The sequence below is a fragment of the Dioscorea cayenensis genome, unplaced genomic scaffold (genome assembly GCF_009730915.1).
Source record: "Dioscorea cayenensis subsp. rotundata cultivar TDr96_F1 unplaced genomic scaffold, TDr96_F1_v2_PseudoChromosome.rev07_lg8_w22 25.fasta BLBR01001601.1, whole genome shotgun sequence".
NCBI lineage: Eukaryota > Viridiplantae > Streptophyta > Magnoliopsida > Dioscoreales > Dioscoreaceae > Dioscorea > Dioscorea cayenensis.
In genome coordinates, this window is record NW_024087992.1 from 7,535 (window position 1) to 32,054 (window position 24,520).

The following is a 24,520-nucleotide window of genomic DNA, read 5'->3' on the forward strand; positions in this document are numbered from 1 at the left end:
CTTATATTCCTTTAATGAGATCATCTTATAACTCATGAGCTTCAAATGGAGATAATTAAAGACTGCAGATATATATATATATATATATATATATATATATATATATATATATATATATATATAACAAGCAATCAAACAAAAAGAATATGTATACTTAATTACCAATTAAAGAAAGAACAATAATATAATCTTTTATGTACAAATAAGCCAACATCATGTTAATAATAAAAAAGGAAAAAAAGAACAAAAAAGCAACATGGTCTCATTATGAATTCACAAACTTCAAAACCAAATCCTCAAAAACTTCACAACATCCATTTGACATTTATAGATCAAGATAGGTGAGGAGTTAAACAAACCACAAAAGCATTAAGAGACATATTCTCAACAACAACAAGCTTAATTAATCACTTGCAGCACCCTTATAAATACCTTCATATATATGTTTCTCTTCAATACCAAAGATATACAAGCTTCACAAAAACTTCTCTTGAGCTTCATAGTCATGGCTTCTCACAAGCTACTCCTCTTGGCCTTGCTTGTTGCACTCCTAAGCAATACAGGCAATGCTGCTCGTCGTCATCTCGATACTCCGGCAGCGCCGTCGACGCCAACAACGACACCAACTATTCCAAATATACCCACTATTCCCACTATACCTACTATACCGACTATTCCAACTATTCCGACTATTCCGGCAGTCCAAATTCCTCCATTGCCATCTGTACCAAAGCCTACAACACCAGGAATAGTTATTCCTACAATACCAACAACCACATTGCCTCCAATTCCATCTATTCCATTGCCAACCATGCCTACCATTCCAAAGATCAGTATTCCTCCACTGCCTTCTTTTCCAATTGTTATTCCTACTATTCCTGGTTTTAAGATGCCACCTTTGCCTTTTTTGTCACCACCTCCTGCCGCTACTAAGCCTTAAACTCTCAGTTGCATGCATTGATTTGGTGTTGCTTGAGACGTAGCTTATTTATTATTATTATTATTATTCAGTGTGCTGTTTGTGGTTGTGTTTGTATTTGTCATGCAACTGGTGCGTTTAGATCTATTTATAATATTGCACTTGAGTGTGGTTTGTATTTGTGATGTAACTGGTGCATTTAGAGCTGTCTGTATTGTTGTATAATTGAGTGTGGTTTCATAGATTGTAATAGTTTCATTCATATATATATGAATATTATTTCTATTTGTTTTTATATACTTTTATGATCAGTGCATGCAATGTATCCCTAAGGTAAATAGGGTGATCTAGATCCAGTAGACAATTAAATAATCACCAAAATGCAAACCAAAAAAATCACAAACAAAATAAATAACATAGAGATTTATGTGGAAAACACAAAAAAAGGAAAAACCATGGATGACACAATCCAAAGTAATTCACTATGTGAAAAAAAGGACAAAATACATGAGAGACTTACAAAGATATGAGAGAGAATCCAAAAAAATACAAGAGTCTCATCAGAGAAGTAATCCGGAACAAAGAAGAGCATTCTAAAATAAAACAACTCTAAAAACTCTCTTTAAAACCCTAATTAATTTTGGATGGCTATATAATATATAATAATATATATATATATATATATATATATATATATATATATATATAAACAAATATTCAACAGTCTAAAAAATATTAGAATAAAATTAAAATTATATATGTAACAATTTTTTTAAAAATATAAATAGACCCTTGGCTTTTAAAAAAATTAACAAATCTTCAATGGAATATATCTATATCAAATTGGTTTTATGATTCTCAAATCAATATATAATGTTAGTGGATATTCGGTTCACCGGGACTAGACTATAATTATCACTCAAATAAAAATATTATCAGCTTAAATCTAATTAAAATGGTTAGCACCTTAACTCAAATATTGGCTGTATTTACTTTTTAATAAGCTACGGATATAACTCTTTATTTTTAATTAAAAATAAAATAAAATACTACTCTCTTATTGTATGTGTGGTTTTTTAATTTTAATTCAGCTTGTATAAAAAAATTTCTTTAGAATAATTTTTAAATTAACTTCATTAAACACATCTTTATTCATCCCATAGATATCCAACCCAAAAATTTATACAATGATAAATAAGTAAATAACACTAATTAATTATTTCCCTTGTAACTCTAATTTTTAATAATTATGCTTTAGAAATAAACTTTAATTTTGTATGCAAAATTTTTATTATAAATGCTTAGCCTATTAGTTGAGACATTATATCATTCATATTTAATTTATATTAATTTAATATTATTATCTTATTAGATTTATGTATGTCTATATAGCACTATAATTCTTTAAAAATGTGTGGAGTACTGCAATAATATTACTTTTTTCAATTTTTTATTATCATAATGAAATTTACTTTATCATTTCACAATGAATTATTATTCTGGCGGAATAAACACTTATGATAAATTATTAATAAAAGTTAAATAGCATTTTTCATAAAGCCCAACTCATCAATCATCTACAACAAACAAAAATGCCATGGAAATAAATATTGTAGTGAATTATTTTTATTTTTATTTATTATTATTATTATTATTATTAATTTTGGGAAGTAGTTCCAAGTGGATGTACCAAAAACAAAAGTGACAAGAATAATCAAAGAATAATAATAATACCAATAAAAGAAATTAAGAACAACAAGATAATCCCAACTTCCAACCAAATTAATTCTAAATCATCACACCAATAACACAACAAATTTCTCAAAGAAAAAACAACAGCATCTATTGAACATTTAGAACAAGATTGGTAAGAAGTTAGTTAAACAAAACCACAAACTTGCATGAAATGGTCTAACAAACTTGAAGACCAAAAATACAACCCCTTCATACAAGCAACACTAACATCCTTAATTATAAATACCAAACAAAGACTTGCAAAACTTGCAAGGTATCAAACACATGGCTTCTAACAAGATGTTCCTCTTAGCCTTACTTGTTGTACTGCTAAGCAATACAGGTGCAGCTCGCCGTCTTCTCAACACTCCGGTGGCACCGTCGACACCGACTATTCCAAATATACCCGTCATACCGACTATTCCGACTATCCCGACAACCCAAATTCCTCCATTGCCATCTCTACCAAAGCCTACAATACCAGGATTAGTAATTCCTACAATGCCAGCAGCTACATTGCCTCCTATTCCATCTATTCCATTGCCAACCATGCCTACTATTCCAAAGGGTCTTCCTCCATTGCCTTCTTTTCCAATTGTTATACCTAGTATTCCTACTATTCCTGGTTTTAAGATACCACCTTTGCCTTTCTTCTCACCACCCCCTGCTGCCACTAGTCCTTGAACTATTATTCTGGATGTATAATTAATGAGGAGATTGGTTCTCATTTATTTGGTGTTGTTTGAGCTTTATAATTACTACTCAGTGTGGTTGTATTTGTGCTCTAATTAGTGTATACTGCTTAGGCATGTGTGTTGATTTATTTGAGTGTGGTCTCATTTTGATTGTAATAGTTTTTTAATATATACTTATTAATAATATTATTTTCTATTTTTGTGTTAATTATTCTCTATTTTTGTGGTTATGGATTTATGTGATATGGTTAATAAAGAATTACAAAGAAAATTAAGTATAATTCTCATCTTTGATAGAGTGTGTCAAATATCTTACTTGATTTTAATCAACCTGATAAACATATTAATGATATCATATTTATGCCTAATAAGATTTCATATAATTAATGGTGGAGCTAGAAATTATAAGATAGGGGAGCGAATTATAAAATTCAAAATTCCATTAATAAAATTTTTATAATTTTTTAAATGTATCCCTATATTGATTTATAGTTTAATTTATAAAAATTAAGTGTCGAACGATATTTTTTTTTAATTTATGTTAATAATATAATTATATATATTATATAAATTAATTTATAAAAAACCAAAACCAACAATCTTGTGCACCCTGCCTTTCTTGGTAAAGAACATTTGTAAAAAAATAAAACATAGATTATATATATATATACTACATAAAATAATTTATAACATATCAATAGATCAATTAATATTTTTTATAAATATTTTTAAAGATTATTATATTTTAGATTTTAGGTATTAATTTGTAAAAAAAATGATTTGTTCTTAAATTTAATAAAAACCCAAAAAAAAGAGATATTTAAAAAAAACTAAAAAAGCTATAAAAAAAAAGATATAAAGAGAGAAAGAGAGAGAGAAGTAAAGCTATAAAAAAGATATAAAGAGAGAAAGAGAGAGTGAAGTAAAAAGATGGGAGGAGGGGGCGGCCAAAAGAGATATTTAAAAAATAAAAGAGTAATTGCTCAAAAAAAAAGGTCTAAACAACTTTACTGTTGGGTCAAAAAAATTCTTTGATTTTTTTCAAATTTTTTGGAAGTCCTTTATTTTTCTCATAATTACTTTTAACTCTAACAATTAGATAACCTCAGATTTACTAGTCTTACGTCACGTTCAAATTTTAATTTTGCTCTTTGGTTTTGGTACTGCATATTTATTATTCTTACATCATCTTCAGTTTTTAGTTTTGCTTTTTAGTTTTTAGTGAATCTGCTTATTATTTAAGGAATCTATTAATATTTGTGTGTTATCGAACAGAATTCGAACTTCCAAAAATGACGGGGAAAGATGAAATAGAACTGATTGTAAAAAAAGAAGGAGAGAGAAAGAGAGAAGTAAAAGGGTGAGAGAGGAGGGTTAACCGGGGCTGGGGGCGGAGAGAAAGAGAGAGAATTAGTAAAAAGAAAGAGGGGTTATAAAAATACTTCTATTAAAAATTAAGTTTATGTCTCGCTTTTTGGAACAAAATAATCATATATCTAATAATATAATTAAGTAATTGTTTTATGCATAAGTAAAAATTATTAAAATAAAATATAGATCATATATATATTTTATCTATATATTTTATGTAAAATGATCGGCTAGTTGATTTGTGAGCTGAACTAATTTTATTTTCCTAACTTTTTAAGTCAGTTTAAATCATTTTTAGAATCAAACTAATTTTCATCTTAAATGCATTGGATTTTAGAAACCAACCAGGTCAATTAATCATTTAATCAGAGGTATACACACTGAAAAAAATCTTCCAAAAAAATAAGGGAAAAATCCAACCATGCATGACTATCATTCCCAAGAGTATTCCACCAAATCTCTCCCTAAACCTTGTGATAATTTTTAAATAAGGACAAGCAACAGACAGAATTTAAATTATAAACTATTGAGTTGGAACAAAAATGAGTAACCATTTAGCGGATGATTTAAGATGGACATGAAGTATTTTATTGAATAAAAAAATTAAAAATAATCATAAAAAGAGACGAAGATCAACAAAAATTAAAAATTATTATTATTATAAACTTATAAATCAAATAATTTTTTAAAAAATAGATAAACCATATTTATTTTTAGTTAAAAAAATAAACTGTGGTGCCTTATAAATAAGTTTACTTTTACCACCATGAATAAATACTTTTATAGCATATCATCCTCTAATGGACAATAATTTCATAGACAATTATCCTCCAGTAATGCATTATTAACATCATAGGATGAACAGTACTTTATTCAATAAACAATCTTAATGTCCTCTTTGATAAAACTCAACTCATCAAAACTAGTCATAGTTATCAATATAATAATCAAAACAATCAACAACAAATCGCATTAAATTAAACCTTTACCAATAATACCTCAAGAAAAATAAGACAAGTACAACTTCAAACCAAAAACTAAAAACTTCACACCAAAAACAGGCAACCAACTTCTCCAAAACAACACCATCCATTTGACATTTAATTAGCTAGATCAAGATTGGTAAGAAGTTTAACAAACCACAAACACATTAAGAACCTTATTCTCAATAACAAGAATATCTTAATTAATTAAACACTTGCTCCCTTATATATACTCTACACCTTCATATGTTTCTCTTCAATAATACCAAAATTAACCTCAGAGCACTAGTCATGGCTTCCAACAAGCTATTCATCTTAGCCTTGCTTGTTGCATTGCTAAGCAATACAAGCAATGCAGCTCGCCGTCTTCTTGATACTCCGGCAGCACCAACAACACCGACGACACCGCCAACTATTCCAAATATGCCCACTATACCTACAATACCGACTATTCCGACTATTCCAACAACACAAATTCCTCCATTGCCATCTCTACCAAAGCCTACAATACCAGGATTAGTTATTCCAACAATGCCAGCAGCTACATTGCCTCCTATTCCATCTATTCCATTGCCAACCATGCCTACTATTCCAAAGAGTATTCCTCCACTGCCTTCTTTTCCAATTGTTATTCCTAATATTCCTACTATTCCTGGTTTTAAGATGCCACCTTTGCCTTTCTTCTCACCACCTCCTGCTGCCACTAGTCCTTGAACTATTATTTTGCATGGTATGAGATTGGTTTGTATTGATTTGGTGTCGTTTGAGTTATGTATTACTGAGAGGTGTTGTACGTGTTCGTGCTTTAACTAGTGTTTCTTGGATCTGTGTGTATTAATTATTGTATTTGAGCGTGGTTCCAATTGTCGTAATATGTTTGTATTCATCAATAATATTATTTTTCATTATCGTATTTTGAATAATTTCATTGTCCGCTGCAATTCCATCTTGGAGACTAACCAATGAGCTTTCTACCATTTCTATGTCATGATGTCTCTATCTTTTCCATATATTTATAGTTATTGTTTACTGTATTAACATCAATTTTCAGGCCTACTGATCTACTGTTGTACCTCTGACTTTCTGTACTTGTGTTTTTTTTTAAATAAATGTGATTTATTCACATTTTTTAAAAAAATAATAATTTCATTGTGTGAAGCTTATGTATATTCATATATTTGTGACATGTATGGTTTTAGAGATGTGGTTTCAGAGTTGTTAATTAATGTTAATTAGTAGATAATTAATTATATATAGTTTAAACATGATTAAAACAAAGTTGCATAAATTTAAGTATGACCAACCAACAAATACAAAAATAAAAAAATAAAAATTGAGAGACAATAATCTTACATAATAAACAACAATAGTTTTGTACATTTTTTTATTAAAAAATAATCGTTAGATCATAATCTAACAACTACAATCAAATATTTTTAGAAAATAGTAACTCTAAGGACACGCGGTTGATGTTTACCCATATATATATATATATATATATAGAGTAGAAATAAAATAATTATTTTCCCAACAAATTAACTCAAGAGTGTTAGAATAAAAATTATCAAAATGACAAGCAAACATCATTTAACATGGTGTGATAATATATCACCCCCCACGAGCACTAATGACAGCATTTTTTATGGTTGATGTGGAAAAAACATAAAATAATGTCACACTAACAATGTAATAAAATAAAATTCATGTTGGGAATTGGGGTATAGCACAGTAATTTCCACCATACTTTGCAAGTGAGGTGTTTCGGGTATGAGCTCCTCAATTCACAATGCATAGAGCCTTTTTTTTTTATAAGAGGAGCGGGGGATCCGCTAGAATCATAGGGGCGTGTACAAACCTCGGTGGAGCATGTGGGAGGCGGGGCCCACGACAGCGTGGAGTCTTGGGACCACCCGCACACAACCACTGCTTACATATTTCATAAATGTGCCTTCAGCCGAAAATTAAACTCTCACCAATAGGCAAGAGTCCTATCGGTGACCCGTGTACTCAGATAGGGCTATGTGATCATTGGTGGATGGAGTCTCTTGTTGGAGATATGTATATATTAAGAGCATTTCTTCTCCCTAGCTATGAGGTTGTAAGCTATGAGAATTAATCCATCGAAAGTATACAAATCACCATAACTCATACATTTATATTCCTCGCATGTCCCTTGATTAAAAGCGCTTATCGCTTAATTTCATTAAAAAAATCTTGTTACATTCATATACCTAAATTCATGAATTAAAATGCATATTTGATGATATATGATTTAGTGATAAAAAAATCAACTTTCAAATTTTTATTTATTTATTTGTATTCATATAATAAATCTAAATAAGTTTTTAATTAAAAAAATATAAAGTCACTATAAATTATTATATTTTTTTATATATAAAAAAACAGATAAATCATTACTCCATTACCAATTAAACAATAGTTACACAAACTTGGAGTGAAAACGGAAAATGTATAATACTAACAAGGTAGAAATATGCTTTTATTCACTCGAAGGTGAAATTGGCCTAACTGGAAAAAAATGATACCAAATTAAATGTGCATGATTAATTACCATCTAGTCATTATCAACTAAAAATAATAATTTAAATATTTATATATATACAGTAGTAAACTCTATATATCCTTATTATTTTTTTATTTGATAACAACTCATGTCAAAAATTCCTAGCCTCTCAACTCAGTTCATTGACTGGTTTGTGAAGTAACAATCAAGCAATCAACCAAGAATTGACAGCATTAAGCTTCCCAATAAACAACACAGAAAAATAAAAACAATCATAAATTCAAACCAAACTCTAAAACCATCACACCAATAAGACAACTAATTCCACCAAATCATGGGCATCCATTTGACATTTGGAACAAAGATTGATGAGAAGTTGAGCAAAACCACAAACACACATGAAACTTCTCATCCATAACAACCAACTTAATTAAACACTTGCACCATTATAAATACTCTATACCTTCATATGTTTTTCTTCAGAAATGCCAATAACTTGTAGCACTTTTTCTTCTTGAGCCACATATATACGGTCATGGATTTGAACAAGGTGTGCCTCTTAGCCTTACTTGTTGCACTACTAAGCAATACAGGCAATGCAGCTCGCCATCTTCTTGATACTCCGGTGGCTCCAACAACACCAACTATTCCGAATATACCCACTATACCGACTATTCCGACAACCCAAATTCCTCCATTGCCATCTCTACCAAAGCCTACAATACCAGGATTAGTTATTCCAACAATGCCAGCAGCTACATTGCCTCCTATTCCATCTATTCCATTGCCAACCATGCCTACTATTCCAAAGATTTTTCCCCCATTGCCTTCTATTCCAAATGTTATTCCTGGTATTCCTACTATTCCTGGTTTTAAGATGCCACCTTTGCCTTTCTTCTCACCACCTCCTGCTACTACTAGTCCTTGAACTATTATTTGATTTGCATGGTATGAGATTGGCTTGTATTGATTTGGTGATGTTTGAGCTTTATTATTTAGTGTGGTTGTACTTGTGTTTTAATTAGTGTATACTGTTTAGGCATGTGTGTTACTTGATTTATTTGAATGTGGTCTCATTTATTGTAAAAGTTTTTTTTTTATTCATACCTATTAATAATATTATTTCCTATTCATGCATGTGTTGATTTATATCATCAGAGTGTGCACTGTTTTTTTTTTTAAAAAAATAATAATAAACCGCTTAAATTAAAAATAAAAAAAATACAACATAATACATTAAAAAAATCATTAAAAATATATAAAATTATAAGACAAATAAAAAAAACAACATATTCTAAAGTAATTGAAAAAAAAAAATAACCACTCTGCAAGAAGAATTAAACGGACTTCTCCGGTGTAACTCCACACCATTATACTCTCGAAGACTGGAATTTGTGGAAGTGTTCGCCTCTGCAATGCTGATAAAAGAGTGTGTGCTCTATGATTATGGACTTATATATGTAGTATGGTTTCAAAGATGTTAAATGGCGGTGAATATTTGTTTAAAAATGATCAAAACATAATCAAATAAAGTATAGTATGGCCACCACTTTTCTGTTGACTCTAAAAAACGAAAAGTCTCCTTTTTAATAAAATTGGTAAAGAGCTGCAATTAGGATAATGGGGGCAAAGTTGGGAAATTTGAAATTGGTTTTGAGGGAAATTTTTTTATAAAATTTTAATTAAATTAATAATAATGCGAAAAATTTTAAATTATGTTTTTAAAAGATTTAATGATAGTTATCTACTGACATATATATTTTTTTAAAATGTGGATAAATTGCTTCATCTATTGATATTTTCAAATTATTTATTTATTAAATAATTAATTTAGAAAAAAATAGATCAATATTAAAATTTTAAATTGACAACAGAGGAATAAGTTATTTTTGATCATTCTTTGATAGGTCAATAATATCTTAATTTATTAATAATAGATTCTTCCACGGTGTTCATGTTCCAATGAGCAAACGAGTTTAACCTCCTGTCTCCTGACATGGCTAGAAAATTTAACCAAATTCTGATTGATTTGAGAAACATATAAAATTTTCATTTGTGCCTAACAAGATCTATTTTGATCCATGTAAGCTTGCCACTTACTCACCTATCTACCACGATGTAATTAATATACGATAAAATTTTGGAAAAAAAAAACTTTGGAAATCAGCTAGAGTTAGTCTCCTGAAACCAAATTATCATAAATCTAATAAATATTTACTAATTATAATTATCCGTTGTAAAAATTAATATAGATTATATCTTAGCTAGATGACATTTGTAAATCATTAAGGTCAAGTTGACATTTGCCTCGGTGATCCATAGTAATATAGATTTTTTTTGTTTGATATGTTTTCTGGGATACTATTGTTAGGTGGAAAAGATTAATCAATTTTTCATTTACTCAAAATCTATAATGTACAAGGTATATATAGATACACAGTTATATAAATAAGGTAACTATACAAATATAGATATACAGCTGTATACACAGTTGTATTCCCTAACACACCCCCACAAACTCACTGGGGGATCAAACATCGAGAGTTTGGACAAGAGAAAAATCATGTTGTGCCCGTGTAATCGAGATTTAGTAAAGCAGATCCATGGTCGACGCTCGGAAGGAACAAAGCGGGGAGCCGAATGCCTTTCTCTGTCTTGATCACGCAAGAAGAAAGCATCAACACCAATATGCTTGGAGAGGGAATGTTTGGCAGGGATTCAAAGTGATCCGAATGGCACCCGGTGTTGTCACAATGTAGAGGAGTAGGAGCATGCGAGACAACACCAAGATCATGCAAAAAGCCAACGCAACCAAACAATCTCCTCGATGGTAGTAGCCATAGCGCGAAGCTCTGCTTCAATGCTAGACCGAGAAACACCAGTTTGCTTCTTGGACTTCCAAGCAATGAGAGAAGAGCCCAAGAACAAATAGAAGGCGATGTGAGCGAGCGATCGGACGGATCACTAGCCCAAGTAGCATCGAATAAGAGCGAAGCTCCGAGAACTGTCTTTCGAGAGAAAGAAGGCCTCGAGATGGAGTCGCAGAAGATAGCGCAAAAAGCCTCAAAAGATGGGCATTGTGAGCAGTAGGTGCACTAACAAACTGACTCAAAACATGCACAACATAAGCAATGTCTGGACGAGTGAGTGTAAGATAGACCAAACTCCCAACCAAGTGACGATAGCGTGTCGGATCAGATAAGGGGGCCCCCTCATCAGCACGCAACTGAAGATATAGCTCCATAGGAGTGGTTACAGCACAAGAATCAGAGAGAGCTGCCCGTGCGAGGATATCAGATGTGTAACTGCCCTGGGACAATCGAAACCGAGTAGAAGTAGAAATGACCTCGATGCCCAAAAAAATAGCTCAATCGACCAAGATTAGTCATCCGAAAATGTTCTTTGAAGGTGATGTTTGACAAAAATCCACATGAGCGGGATCATCACCGGTGATGATCATATCATCCACATAAAGCAACAACAAAGTCCCGACCACGAGAGGAAGAGTGCACAAACAAAGCGGGATCATGCGGACTAGGGTCGAAAACCGCGAGCAACCACGATGAGGGCGAAGCGCTCAAACTAGGCCCGAGGAGCCTGTTTGAGACCATAGAGAGCCTTCGAAGGCGACAGACCAAACCAGAAGGAGAAAAAAACCGGGGGAGGAAGCATGTAAACCTCCTGCTGAAGATCCCCATGAAGAAAAGCATTCTTCACATCAAGCTGAAAGAGGGACCATCGTCGAACATCAGCTACAGCAATGAGAGCTCGAATGGTAGTCATATGAGCGACGGGAGCAAAAGTCTCATCATAATCTCGTCCCTGCTCCTGCTGAAAACCACGAGCCACAAGGCAGGCCTTGTCAGCTCTGAGGCAACCGTCGGGAGGCGAGTCTTGACTTTATAGACCCACTTGCGGGGTAATGGGAGCAGCACCGGGAGGAAGGGGAACCAAATCCCATGTAGAGGTGCGCTCGAGCGCCTCAACTCGGCAGACATGGCGACTTGCCACTCGGGTATTTTGTGCAGCCTCTCGGTAAGAAGATGGCTCTAGAGGGCCATTGGAGGGAGAAATAGGTAGGTCGAAGGCGAGAGAGCAAGATTAAAGGCAGTCGGGGGATGACGATCACGAAAAGGATAGCGACGTGCAGGGGGATCATCCGCAGGGAACACATAAGAGGAAACCGTTGGCCAGGGGTGGCGCTTTCGGGGAAGAGGAGGAGCGGGGAATATAAACATGGACGGGGAGGGTCAGCGATCAGCGGTGAAACGGATGGAGGAGATCAGGTGGAGGTGGGGGACGAGAGGAGGTGGTGAGGACACAATGAGAACCCGAACATCGGTCGAGCGTAGTAGAGGAGTGAGAAGAAGAGGAAGGGGAAGGGACAAAAGAAAGGGACGATCCTCAACAAAAAGAGCATCACGCGAGATACGGAGGCGACGTGTAACGAGGATCATAACACCGATAGCCTTTTGTGCTCGGGGACTATAACCAAGGAAGACACAAGGAGCAGTGAGGCGAGAAAGTTTAGTCCGCTCTCGAGGCATAAAGAGGACATAACACAAACAACCAAACACACGAAGATGAGAATAACGTGGTGGGCTGGAGGAAAAACATTCCCCTGGACTACAACCCTAAAGAAAGGAAGAGGGTTGAAGATTGATGAGGTAAAGCGATGGTAGAGACGACCCTCGGCCCAAAAGTGAGGGGAACATGGGAGGCAATGAGAAGAAAGTGCGAGCGGTTTCAAGAATATGACGATAGTTTTCCTTTTCGCGAGTGCCATTCGAGCATGGGCACCGGGACAAGAGAGTCGAGGAAGAGTGCCGTGGGAGGCAAGAACCTCACGAAACTCATGAGAAAGATATTCCCCTCCTGAATCGGAACGGAAAGTACCACTATAAGAAATCCAGGAATAGGCAACGGATTTTTCCGTCGCTAAGAACTACATTTCCGTTGCTATAAATATTTAGCAACGGAATTAGCAACGGAATCATTCCGACGGCTATTCCCAAGTCGCTATTCAAATTCCGTCGGTATGATAAAATTCCGTTGTTATTTCTTATGTTGTTCTGACGGATAATTCCGTTGCCAAACACAAGAACTCCGTCGTTGTTATAATAATAAAATATTCATTCTTTTATGGTTCACAAAAAATTCCGTTGCTATATTTTCGTCGCTAGTGTTGCCTAGCAACGAACTATTCGGTTGCAATTATTGTTATAGCTACGGAAAGTGTTAGTTTAGCAACAATATTTTTCTTATTTTAGGAAGGGAATATCCGTCGCTATTATCTTATTTCTAATGAAATCCGTTGCTATGCCTTCATTAACTACAAAATTCATTATATTTTCGTCGCTATTACCTTTTTACCTTTTGTGTTACTTCATATAAGTTTTCTGATTAGCAAAATATAAATAATGGACCATTCAGATCATGGGTTGATAAACACACACATGAGGATAAGGACATCCTATCTTAACGACAACCTATAATAGTTATTGTCCATTCATATTTAACACTATTTAACACTTCTAATAGTTACAATTAATTTACAAGTATTCTTATCATGCATGGACATTGAAATAATTATTAAGAGATTTGCAATGTTTTCATACCACTAAATATCACTTTATATATTGAATAACTTGCAAAAAAATACAAACTATGCTCAAATTTGAAGACTATTTCAAGTGCCAATAAATATTTTGAAAGAAAAGATAGTGTAAAGATTCTGTGGGTTAATCACTACATTTAAACAAAACTCATTATTATGATAGAGTGCAAGTATGAAAATTGCAAAATGATAAATTTAACATATGCAATCATAATAATGCTTATAACTTATTATGATCACATCTCTTGATCAGAAATAACATTAACATGATATTCAACTTCAACAAATATATAATATTTCTCAAAATCCGAATCTAATACTATCAGTATTGAACAATATACTACTCACTTCTCAAAACCAACCAAGAGCTAAACTTGAATTATGTTTATTAAAGTATTTGATTAACATCAAAATTAATTAACTTGTTCCTCAGACTCTTTATGTTGTAATGTGCTCAATGAAGGTATTACATACCATCGAATAAGTTTATATGCTTCAAGTTTATATCTCAAAAGACAGATTAAAACGGAATTGAAGGACAGTATCTAATAGTGCTGAATATACTAAATACACACAGAGAGATGTAAACTAGTTGTAATGGACCAAAACCATTGAATGCAAATAGTTATAAACCCTAAGATCAATGATTTACATGCATCTCATAGTCAAGAAGTGGTTATGCAATGAACCCAGTCTAGACAAGAACCACTTGAAATGTCAATCAAACACCATAACTTGAACATCAAACATAAAACATTGATAAAAAAAAAAACCATCTAAGTTCAATAAACAAAAAAACATAATGAAGCTATTCATTCTTATATAAATAAAAAATAGCTACTCATTCAGCATTGTCAGCTCTCATAAAACTCAGAAACAATAAAAGTTTAACCAAGTGAAAGGGCTCCAAATTCACCATCATGCTCAAAATATCATTCTTTGATCACTAAGAATGAAGCATTGTGTCCTTATTTTTTTTCAATTAACATTGCATACCAGTAAACTAATAATACCAGTAAACTTTTCCTTCACAGCCTTTGATTCCACACACATTATATCAGATGAAGCCATTCTAGCCATAACTTTTGTAACCTAAAATCAAAGAACAACAAGCTATCAACAATAAACATAAAAATAAATAAAAACATAAATTAAAGAAGAAGAATAGTGAATCAAATCATTCAAGAGAGAAAAAAAGAAAAAAGAAAGAAAAATCACTACAATTAAGAAAGCATACCCGAACAACGACAATTGATCCAGGTTCAGGAATAGGGCCATGAGATCGATGACCAACAACATCAACAATGGATCTCTAATAACCAACAAAAAAAAAAGAGAATTTAGCGAAAATAGTTAAACAAAGACCAAAGAATCAGAAAGAAGTAATTAAGATGATGAACATCCAAGGAAGTTGTAGATCGACACTGCGATTAGGATTAGGGTTGGGAGAGGAAGTTGTCTACGATTAGGATCAAATCTACAAATCTTAATTCCATAAATCCAACAGATCCAAAACAAGATAACAAAAAAAAATTAAAGAAAAAAAAAAATAAAACAAGACCTACAACACCGATTCATCGTATACCACATCAGATCTAGGGTATTAAACAATAACAAAGAGATTGAAGTTGGATCAAGGTGAAAGGAAATGGAGATAGAAGCAATTACCGTGAATCCGTAGCCGACGAGAAGCTGAGAGACTGAGAAGGGAAGCTCGTGGATCTCACACCGAAGCGGACGAGAAGAGAAGAGAAGAGAAGAGCACGGAGAAGGGAAGCTCAACTATTTCCAGTTCTAGCTATTAAAAAGATGTTAATTTTTAAGTAAAAGAAAATTTTTAATTAAGAAAATAATTTCAAATTTTAATTAAAAAGAAATTTTTAATTAAGTAAATAATTTCAAATTTTATTAATTATTGTTTGATTAGAAATTAATTTCAAATAACTTTTAATTACATTCGATACTTAAAATTTTTTAAGTAATTTATAATAAGTAATTATTATTTATAAAATAATGAAAACATAAACATTTATTTTATTATTATTAATTAATATTTAATTAGAAATTAATTTCATTATGTACTTAAATTTTAATGTTTGTTTGTTATGATAATGTAAAAGTAATTTTGAGATTTACTTTTTAGCTTTTAATCCATGAAAATATATTTTCATTGAGATTTTATATAAATGAATATGAAAGGTAGTATGAGAATAATGGTGATGATAATAATGATAATAAATATTTTAATAAATAATATAATTAGTTTATTGTTTAAGCCACAGAGAAAACTTATTACTATGCAAAGATATTTGTAATTAACTTAAAATTGATATATTCCTAGGATTGTGCTTATTATATGAAAGCATATAATTTCACTTCTAAGTAATTAAGTAAGTTATGAGCCATGAAAATGCCTTTATTTTCAATAAAATTTTTAATATATATATATATATATATATATATATATATTGGAAAATTACACTGAAGATAAACTGAAGATACATCTTCCGAGTTTTCTTTGGGAGATAAATTATTTAAAATTTGTAACTTGATAATGTATTTAATATCATAATATTAATAAATTCATCTTGAGTTTTTCTTCATAGTTAAATTCTTTAACATTTATATACCACTATTTAATTTAATTTTGTTAATTATTAAAAAATAATTAAAAAACAACAACAACAACAACAACAACAACAACGATGATTGCATTATATTAGCAACACTGAGATTTCTCCACCGCATTATAAACAAAGAAAAAAAATCCAAAGAATTAAGGTTATTCTTCTGTTTATTATTATATAGAAAAAATAATTCAATTGGATAATCACACATTATTAAAAATTGAAAATGTATTAATGAATAATATATAAATTACAAACATTAATAAATAATATATATATATATATATATATAAGTTTGGAATAGGAACGACTTATTCCGTTGCTATTAATCTAAATTCCGTTGCAATATTTTACAATTCCGTCGGTAATGTAATAAAAACAAGTTGAACTTCTGAAGTTTTTATTCCGTCGGTAATCCAATGCTGATTCCGTTTCCAATGCATACAAATAGCGATGGAATGAATCCGTAGCAATTTATTAGCAACGGAAATAGGCGGGAAAATTAGGGCGCGTAAGCTCTAGCAACGGAATAGCAACGAACTTATTCTGTTGCTAAGTTTCCGTTGCTATTAATCATACTTCCGTTGCTATATTATACAATTCCGTTGGTAATGTAATAAAAACAAGTTGAACGTCTAAAGTTTTATTCCGTCGGTAATCCGACACTAATTCCGTCGCCAATGTTTACAAATAGCAATGGAACAAATCCGTAGCAATATTTCCGTTGCCTATTCCTGTATTTCTTGTAGTGTACGAATGGTGGCAGAAAATTGGGTACGCACCATATTAGAGAAATCAATATAAACCTTTAAAAACTCGGAACGAGAACGCATAAAAATAAATCCAAGTGTAACGAGAGAAATCATCAACAAAAAAATAACATAATAACGATGTCCACCTTTTGGAAAACAAACGGGCGGGACCCCAAACATCCGAATGAACTAATTCAAACGAGACCCGCACCTAGACACACTCGAAGGATACGGGAGTTGTAGTCATTTGCCAAAGCTTACAACCCGAACAAGAATGAGAATTATCAACTAAAAACACGACCTAAAAACGCCTCGATGAATAAGAGAAGATGCAGTCGAGAACCACTAGGATGGCCAAGCCGATGATGCCACCGATGGAAACGAACGAGAAAAAAACAATAAATAGAGGCTGCTGGTAATGTAGAAGAGGATGGAAGACGAAGATGATCGAGCACATACACCCCACTATGGCGATGGCCAGCTCCAATGAGGGTCCCTGTAAGACGATCCTGCACACGACAACCAAACTCATCAGAAAATAACAAGATAGCCAAGAGAAGCGAGTTGGCTAGCGTAAATAAGGTTCATGGAGAGTCGTGGTACAAAGGCAACATCAGGAATATGAAAATAAGTGGTGTGTAAGAGGCCACGACTAGGGACAGGGAGTGTCGTGCCATTAGCAATAATGACACGAAGATCGGAAGAAAAAAAGGGTGAAGAGAGTGAAGGTGGGTAGCATCATAGGTCATATGAAAAAGAAGCTCCGAGTCAAGTAACCAAGAGGACGAAGAAATACCAGAGGGGCGGAGGCCACCGATGGGTGAGTGGAGACGCTCGGAGGCATCCCTCGAGTGAGTACTGGGGTCGAAGAAGGAGATATCTGACTCCTGGAAAGCTGCTGAATAAGTTGCTGAAACTGCTCAGCAGACAACGGACCACTTTGAGTAGCCGAGGGGTGGGGTCAGGGATGCGGCTTGCTGTCGTCATCTCGAGCCTCGTTGGAACTTTGGGCGACACTCGATGACGTAATATGGCCGGAGCATGGCAAGAATGACACCGAACCCGACCGTCGAGGAGGTGCACTAGAAACCGGTCCCCCGAGGACTCGAGATAGAGGACGGACACGAGAGCTAAGACCGGAGACGAGCATCAAAGGAGCAATGGTCGAGACTGGGTTCTCACTGGGAGCAGCAAGAACGAGTGAGGAGCCAGTGGTGGAACCACATCTAAGGACCAAGACGAGTCTCCTCGCAAGCACATATGCCGTAGTATCACTAGCGCAGCGGAGGTGTAACCCGGCGAGAGTCGAGCCCGAACGGCCTCGAACTCGTGGCGAAGACGCATGAGAAACTCATAAATGCGAAGATAATCACGATCCTCGAGCAATGGCAAGACACTCGGGCACAGGTCGGAGAAGCGAGAGGGTGTCATCTCATCACATCGACGCCATAAATCACCGAGCACGCAAAGAAATCCGAGATGCACGCCTCACACCGATCAGGTAGATGTGAGAGTCTCAGAGGAAGGAGTAGCGCAACGCCCGACTCGAAGGGAAGATAGAGTGCGCCAGCAATGATCCCCAAATCGCCTTTGGCCGTAGAAAGATCACAAATGCACCAAGCGAATAGGGAAGCTCACAGGATCGATGATGATAGCAATGGTACGAAAGCATCATCCTCATCCACTTGAGCAAGTCGAGAGACGTGGAAGAGGACGCTACTGTAATCGTAGACGAAGAGGAGCCCGAAGAGGCAAGACTAGAAGAAACCGGAGGCGGACGGGTACCATCAACATGACCCCAAAGATTAAGTCCGCGAAGCTGAGCACACGTAAAGTGGACGCACCATGCTTTATAATTTCTGCCATCGAAAGCACGACGCCCGGCTTTTTGCAGATAAAAACCCAGGCAGAGGCTATGGAAAACACATCATGGGTCGAGGGCTGCGCTGGTGGCAACAACGGGCGGTCACGGTGAGTGCGAGGGATTCGGCCGTGGGCGCTAGCTGACGCTGTGCAGGGCGGCGTGCTGGGACATGCCATGGGGCCGAGGCCGAGGACTGCGCTGAGCGCGCTGACGAGGCGGACGACACGCTTAGGTCGCATACGTGGCTAGACGGCTGCATGGCGGGCGCATTGAGCGAGGCATGGCGGCGGGCGGTGGCGCCATGGCGTAGGCGCACTGGGCGGCAAGGGCCGGTCGCAGCGGGCGAGGCGCGCTGGCAGGGCGATGCGGTCGGGGCGGGCGGGCGGCGCGTGCGGCAAGGGCGCGTCGCGGCTGATAAGCGCTATGGGCGGGCGGGGCGAGGCCGGACGGGCGCAGCAGTGGCCGAGGTTTGCGCGGCTGGCGGCGTTACGGCTCAGAGGGCAGGCGCTGGCCGCCGAGTGCGCGGCGCCATGGATCGAGACGGCACGCACGGATCGAGGGACTACAAGGGCAGGAAAAATTAGGTTTAGAAAAACCTCTCTGATACAATGTTAAGTGGAAAAGATTAATCAATTTTTCATTTACTCAAAATCTACAATGTACAAGGTATATATAGATACACAGTTATATAAATAAGGTAGCTATATAAATATAGATATACAGCTGTATACACAGCTGTATTTCCTAACAACTATATTAGAAGTCTTATAAATTGATTTTTCAGAGTAAGATATTGAGGGTCCCAAAATTAATAATCCTTTCTTAATTTGTGTTTTTCACATGCACATAGTTTCTAACTTAAAATTATAATCCAAGATTTAGTTATTTGGACTAAAACAACAAGATGATATGTGGAAGTGCCCATATCCACGAAAAGTGAATATTTTGGTTGGTCTAAAACAACAAGATCCTCATCCTTAAAAATCTGACTGCTTATTAGTGTAACAAGCCATTGACTCTTACTTCATCCTTTGTCATTTAACAATCAAAATATATAGTGGATCACTGATTTTTTCAATATCCTTTCGTTGTATAAATTTGGAATTATTAAGAACACTTATTTATGCTCCCTTTTATGTACCTCCTTGGGTGACTCAAAATTTCACAGCCTAATAACGAAAACTTGAGCTCAACTTGAAACAATAGACTCGCACAAAGATACATTAAACTACGTACACTTTAGCAATCTTGTACCTGTGTTAATCATGAGGAAATCTCTCCCACTTTTTTTACCAACATTTTTTTTTTTTTTTGAGGTAGGGTGACAAGCGCCAACCCTCAGGGGCGTACGTGGGGCAGGGGTATCACCGCCACGTCCTCACCCTCTGGAAAATGGGGAGCGCGGTTTATGGGAATCAAACTCGCGCCTCCCCCACACGAGGAGACCCAGGATACCGCTGGGCTCCTCATCCGTTGGTTTTTTACCAACATTTCACATGTTTATTCTCTTAGAATTCTTTTATTTATATCTTTTATATGTTCTCTTTATGTGCTCCAATATTACTGGACACTATATTGTTCTCCTCTCATCTATGCTTTTTATAATCCTTTCTCTTCTCTTTAATACAAGTTATTAATGTACCTTTTAAAAAAGAGAAAAAAATCTAAAATTTAATAATCAATTAATTTTAATATATGGTGAGATCAACCCCACGTGACGTCTCACCGAATTAATAATTTTCTAAAAAATCATTAAATTACCTATCATTATATTTATATATTTCTATTTTTTATATATTTATAATATAAAATATATGTTATATTTTTCTTTAATATATTATAAATATATAATATAATAATATAATTCTTATATTCTTATTTTTTTTATTTTATTTTTTATCAATTTACTTTACTTACCTGAAAAACTGTAATAAATAAGTAACTAATGCGCCACCATACTTGTTCTTTAATATTTTTTTATGGGACGTGAAGAATTATTAATTAAGCTACCGTAAACTGGTGCATCACTATATTTGTTTGTTCTTTAATACTCTTTTATAAAATGGTGCTTGTCTTTTTATTTTTTTTTTGTATATATATATATATATAGGGTGGGATGTGAAAGTCTCATACTGGCTCTCAATTGCTCGATCGATTCCTCTATTCTTTCCGATCATAGTGTCACGCAATTTAGAATGAAACGTACTGGAACCCACCTCAACCCATTTAAGACCTGCTGAGTTATTTATACTCAAATGAAGAAAGTCAAAACGGTTCAATGGTGAGCAGTTAAATGTTATCATTCAAGAGTGCAGCAGTAATAATAATGGATTCAATATTTATAAACTATTTTTTTTTAAATGTAAAAAATTCACGTACCAAAGACATATACAAGCATAAAATTCCTATCTTCAACACATTTATACCTCACTCTTCATGCATTAAGATTTAAATATATTTTTGCAACAAAAAATAAACATCTAACATAGAGGATTCTATGCCATTAGGTCCATAATTATAAGTAATAGATATAAACACATTTTATTTAATGAAGTTTCTACTGGAAAATTTTTAATTTCTCAATAATTCATTAAAAAAAAAAAACGCTATTGCTCTCACCTTCTCACCGTCCAACCACCCACTCAACAACGAAGACGTTATGCACCGGCACAACCAAACACACCATAATGCACCGCCCAATCAAATGAAGGACAAATTCGGCATTGTTGGATTAATATTTTTCCCTGCTATTATTCTTATATTATAAATGATTAGTCACTATTGTTTCATGGATAATTATCCCCAATGAATGGACCGTTAATCTCATAAAATAAACACTAATTACCCATAAACAAATTTTAATGCCCTCTTGATAATAATGTTCAACCCAATAACTCATCTCTTGATAATAGTAATCAAAACAATTAAGAAAGAATAGCATTAACTAATCTCACCAATAACTTAAAAGAAAGAATAAGATAATCACAACATCTGACAAAAATTCTAAATCATCACACCAACAACACAACTAACTTCTCCAAAACAACATCTCTTTGACATGTCAAACAAGATTGGTGAGAGGTTAAACAAACCACAAGCATGAAAGTGCTTCTGCATAACAAGCTTTAGCACTTGCACCCTTATAAATACTATACCATACCTTCTTATCTCTCTCCACAACACCAAAAACTAATATAGCACTTCTTCTTAAGCGTCATATTCATGGCTTTCAACAAGTTGTTTCTGTTGGCCTTCCTTGTTGCACTGCTATGCAATGCAGGCCATGCAGCTCGCTATCTTCTCGATACTCCGGCAGCAACACCAGAGGCCACACCATCAACTACACCAACAATACCAACTATACCGACTATTCCAACTATTCCTACAACACAACTTCCTCCATTGCCATCTCTACCAAAGCCTACAATACCAGGATTAGTTATTCCAACAATGCCAACGGTTACATTGCCTCCTATTCCATCTATTCCATTGCCAACCATGCCTACCATTCCACAGAGTCTTCCTCCATTGCCTTCTATTCCAACTGCTATTCCTAATATTCCTACTATTCCTGGTTTTAAGATGCCACCTTTGCCTTTCTTCTCACCACCCCCCGCTGCTACTAGTCCTTGAACTGTTACTTTATCTGTTACTTTATATGTATGAGATTGGCTTTTATTGATTTAGTGTTGTTTGAGCTTTACTATTCATGTGTACTTAGCTAGACATGCGTGTTACGTGATTTCAGTGTGGTTTTAATTTTGACTGTAATAGTTATTTTATGCCCTTTTTAATAACACTATTTTCTATTTCTTGTGTTGATTTATGTCCGTGTTGAGGTGGCGAAACCAGAAACAAATCAAGGGGTGTTGGCTTTATCTTAAATAAATAAATAAATATTAAAATATTTAATATAATTCAAACTTAAAACTTGAGATTATAATAAAGGGTAAACTACATATTTAGTCACTAAACTATTCACGTTTTCCTAATCTGGTCACTAAACAAAAAAAAATTTCAATTGGGTCACTAACGTCACATTTCATTCCAATCGTCACTCGCCGGACGCCGTTACCCTCGATCGCTGGAGTGGCGCGCACCGTCACGACACGTGTCGATTTTTTGTTTGGTTGTTGACGTGGCATTCCACTTCGAAAGAATGGTCCAATCATCAACCAAACAAACATTTACCCTTAATAACTTCAATTAGACCATTGCTTTCGGTGAACAACTAAACAAAGAAAAATCGACAGCGTGTCGGGTGACGTGGCCGCCCCAAATTTCGACGATCGTGGGTAATCGGCGTTGTGGCGAGTGACTTGATTGGAATGAAATGTTAACGTTAGTGACCCAATTGAAATTTTTTTTTGTTTAGTGACCAGATTAGGAAAACGTGAATAGTTTAGTGACTAAATATGTAGTTTACCCTATAATAAATAACATTTCGGAAAATGTAACGTATACATACCGCTAACGACTACTACGGAGTGAGAGTTGTATCCTTCTGCTTTGCATATTTTGAAATCGCATCATCAATTGTTTCAAACATTTGTCGTTCAATATAGCATGCCATCATATTATTCATCCATTCATCTCTCATTTTTATTATGTGACTTAGTTTTGATGATGTTCATCACGAGAAAGCTCTTTTCAACTGATGTCGTTGCCACTGATAAAATCAAAACCAATTCAACAACGCGATAAACAAGTTGAAAAACCAAATGCTTTCTTGATTCAACTAGTTTTACAGCAATACTTGCAAGATTCTAACATTCAATAAAATCAGAACTTTTTCTAACATCATGAACATAAGTGTGAAGTTGCTCTTTTAGGATCTGAAGATCTTGCACAGAAAAATCATCGCAATAAATTTCAGCAAGGCGAATTAGCCTACTATGATTGAATTTGGAGAATGAAAACTTTTTGGATCAAGGCGTGATAAACAAGTTAGCAACCTCGTATTTGTCTCATTGAACTAACTATTCATCTCAGTAGTAATTAATTAAATCAATAACAACAATAAAAAAATCTCGGCATGATAATGATGGCAATATGTAATCCACTAACCTTCACGCCTAGAATGATCCCGAATTGGTATTTTATTTTACATGTCGGGCACTGGAATACACATTTTAACACAAAAACAGCTGGCCACTTCTAATAACTCATTTCATTTGTTATCTCGTAAATCTTGTATACAATCTTTCATAGTATCAATCAAGGCCGCTTGGAAGGAGATGCTTTAGGTGGTTAGGAAGTCTCCTGGTTGGGTTGGTAGCATCACATCCTTCGAGGATCTCGCCAGTAACTTTCTCAACCATCCTATCTCATTGGCAAAAAGCCAACCATCGCCGATCTTCAGGACATAGCTCAATGCCCTGAAAAGGACTTGAAAGCCATGGCATTAACAATGTTTTGATCTTTTTGTTGTAAA

General features: G+C 34.5%; 3 protein-coding genes and 1 long non-coding RNA gene across 4 annotated transcripts; 3 read left to right on the forward strand and 1 right to left on the reverse strand.

Moving 5' to 3' along the window:
- The first annotated feature begins 460 nt into the window (after positions 1-460).
- On the forward strand, positions 461-1,161 carry LOC120256739 (protein PELPK2-like). The gene has a single exon (XM_039264415.1). The coding sequence runs from the start codon at positions 506-508 to the stop codon at positions 938-940; it is 435 nt and encodes a 144-aa protein (XP_039120349.1). The 5' UTR covers positions 461-505; the 3' UTR covers positions 941-1,161.
- Positions 1,162-2,919: 1,758 nt separating this feature from the next.
- Positions 2,920-22,910, forward strand: LOC120256741 (protein PELPK1-like). Its single transcript, XM_039264416.1, has 2 exons — positions 2,920-3,236; positions 22,556-22,910. The coding sequence occupies exons 1-2, from the start codon at positions 2,939-2,941 to the stop codon at positions 22,717-22,719; spliced, it is 462 nt and encodes a 153-aa protein (XP_039120350.1). The 5' UTR covers positions 2,920-2,938; the 3' UTR covers positions 22,720-22,910.
- LOC120256742 (protein PELPK1-like) lies at positions 8,724-9,357 on the forward strand. Its single transcript, XM_039264417.1, has one exon. It carries the CDS (start codon positions 8,762-8,764, stop codon positions 9,152-9,154), a length of 393 nt encoding a protein of 130 aa, XP_039120351.1. The 5' UTR covers positions 8,724-8,761; the 3' UTR covers positions 9,155-9,357.
- Positions 14,630-15,629, reverse strand: LOC120256743. Its single transcript, XR_005535399.1, has 3 exons — positions 15,512-15,629; positions 15,081-15,155; positions 14,630-14,935 (listed from the first exon to the last, which is right to left on the reverse strand). It is a non-coding gene; the product is annotated as an uncharacterized LOC120256743 (long non-coding RNA).
- Positions 22,911-24,520: the final 1,610 nt, after the last annotated feature.

Excerpts from the sequence above, each read along its gene's own strand:
- LOC120256739 (XM_039264415.1), top strand. The coding sequence starts at position 506 with ATGGCTTCTCACAAGCTACTCCTCTTGGCCTTGCTTGTTGCACTCCTA.
- LOC120256741 (XM_039264416.1), top strand. The coding sequence starts at position 2,939 with ATGGCTTCTAACAAGATGTTCCTCTTAGCCTTACTTGTTGTACTGCTA. Across the intron at positions 3,237-22,555 it reads AAAGGGTCTTCCTCCATTGC|CTCCTATTCCATCTATTCCA; the intron begins CTTCTTTTCCAA and ends CGGTTACATTGC.
- LOC120256742 (XM_039264417.1), top strand. The coding sequence starts at position 8,762 with ATGGATTTGAACAAGGTGTGCCTCTTAGCCTTACTTGTTGCACTACTA.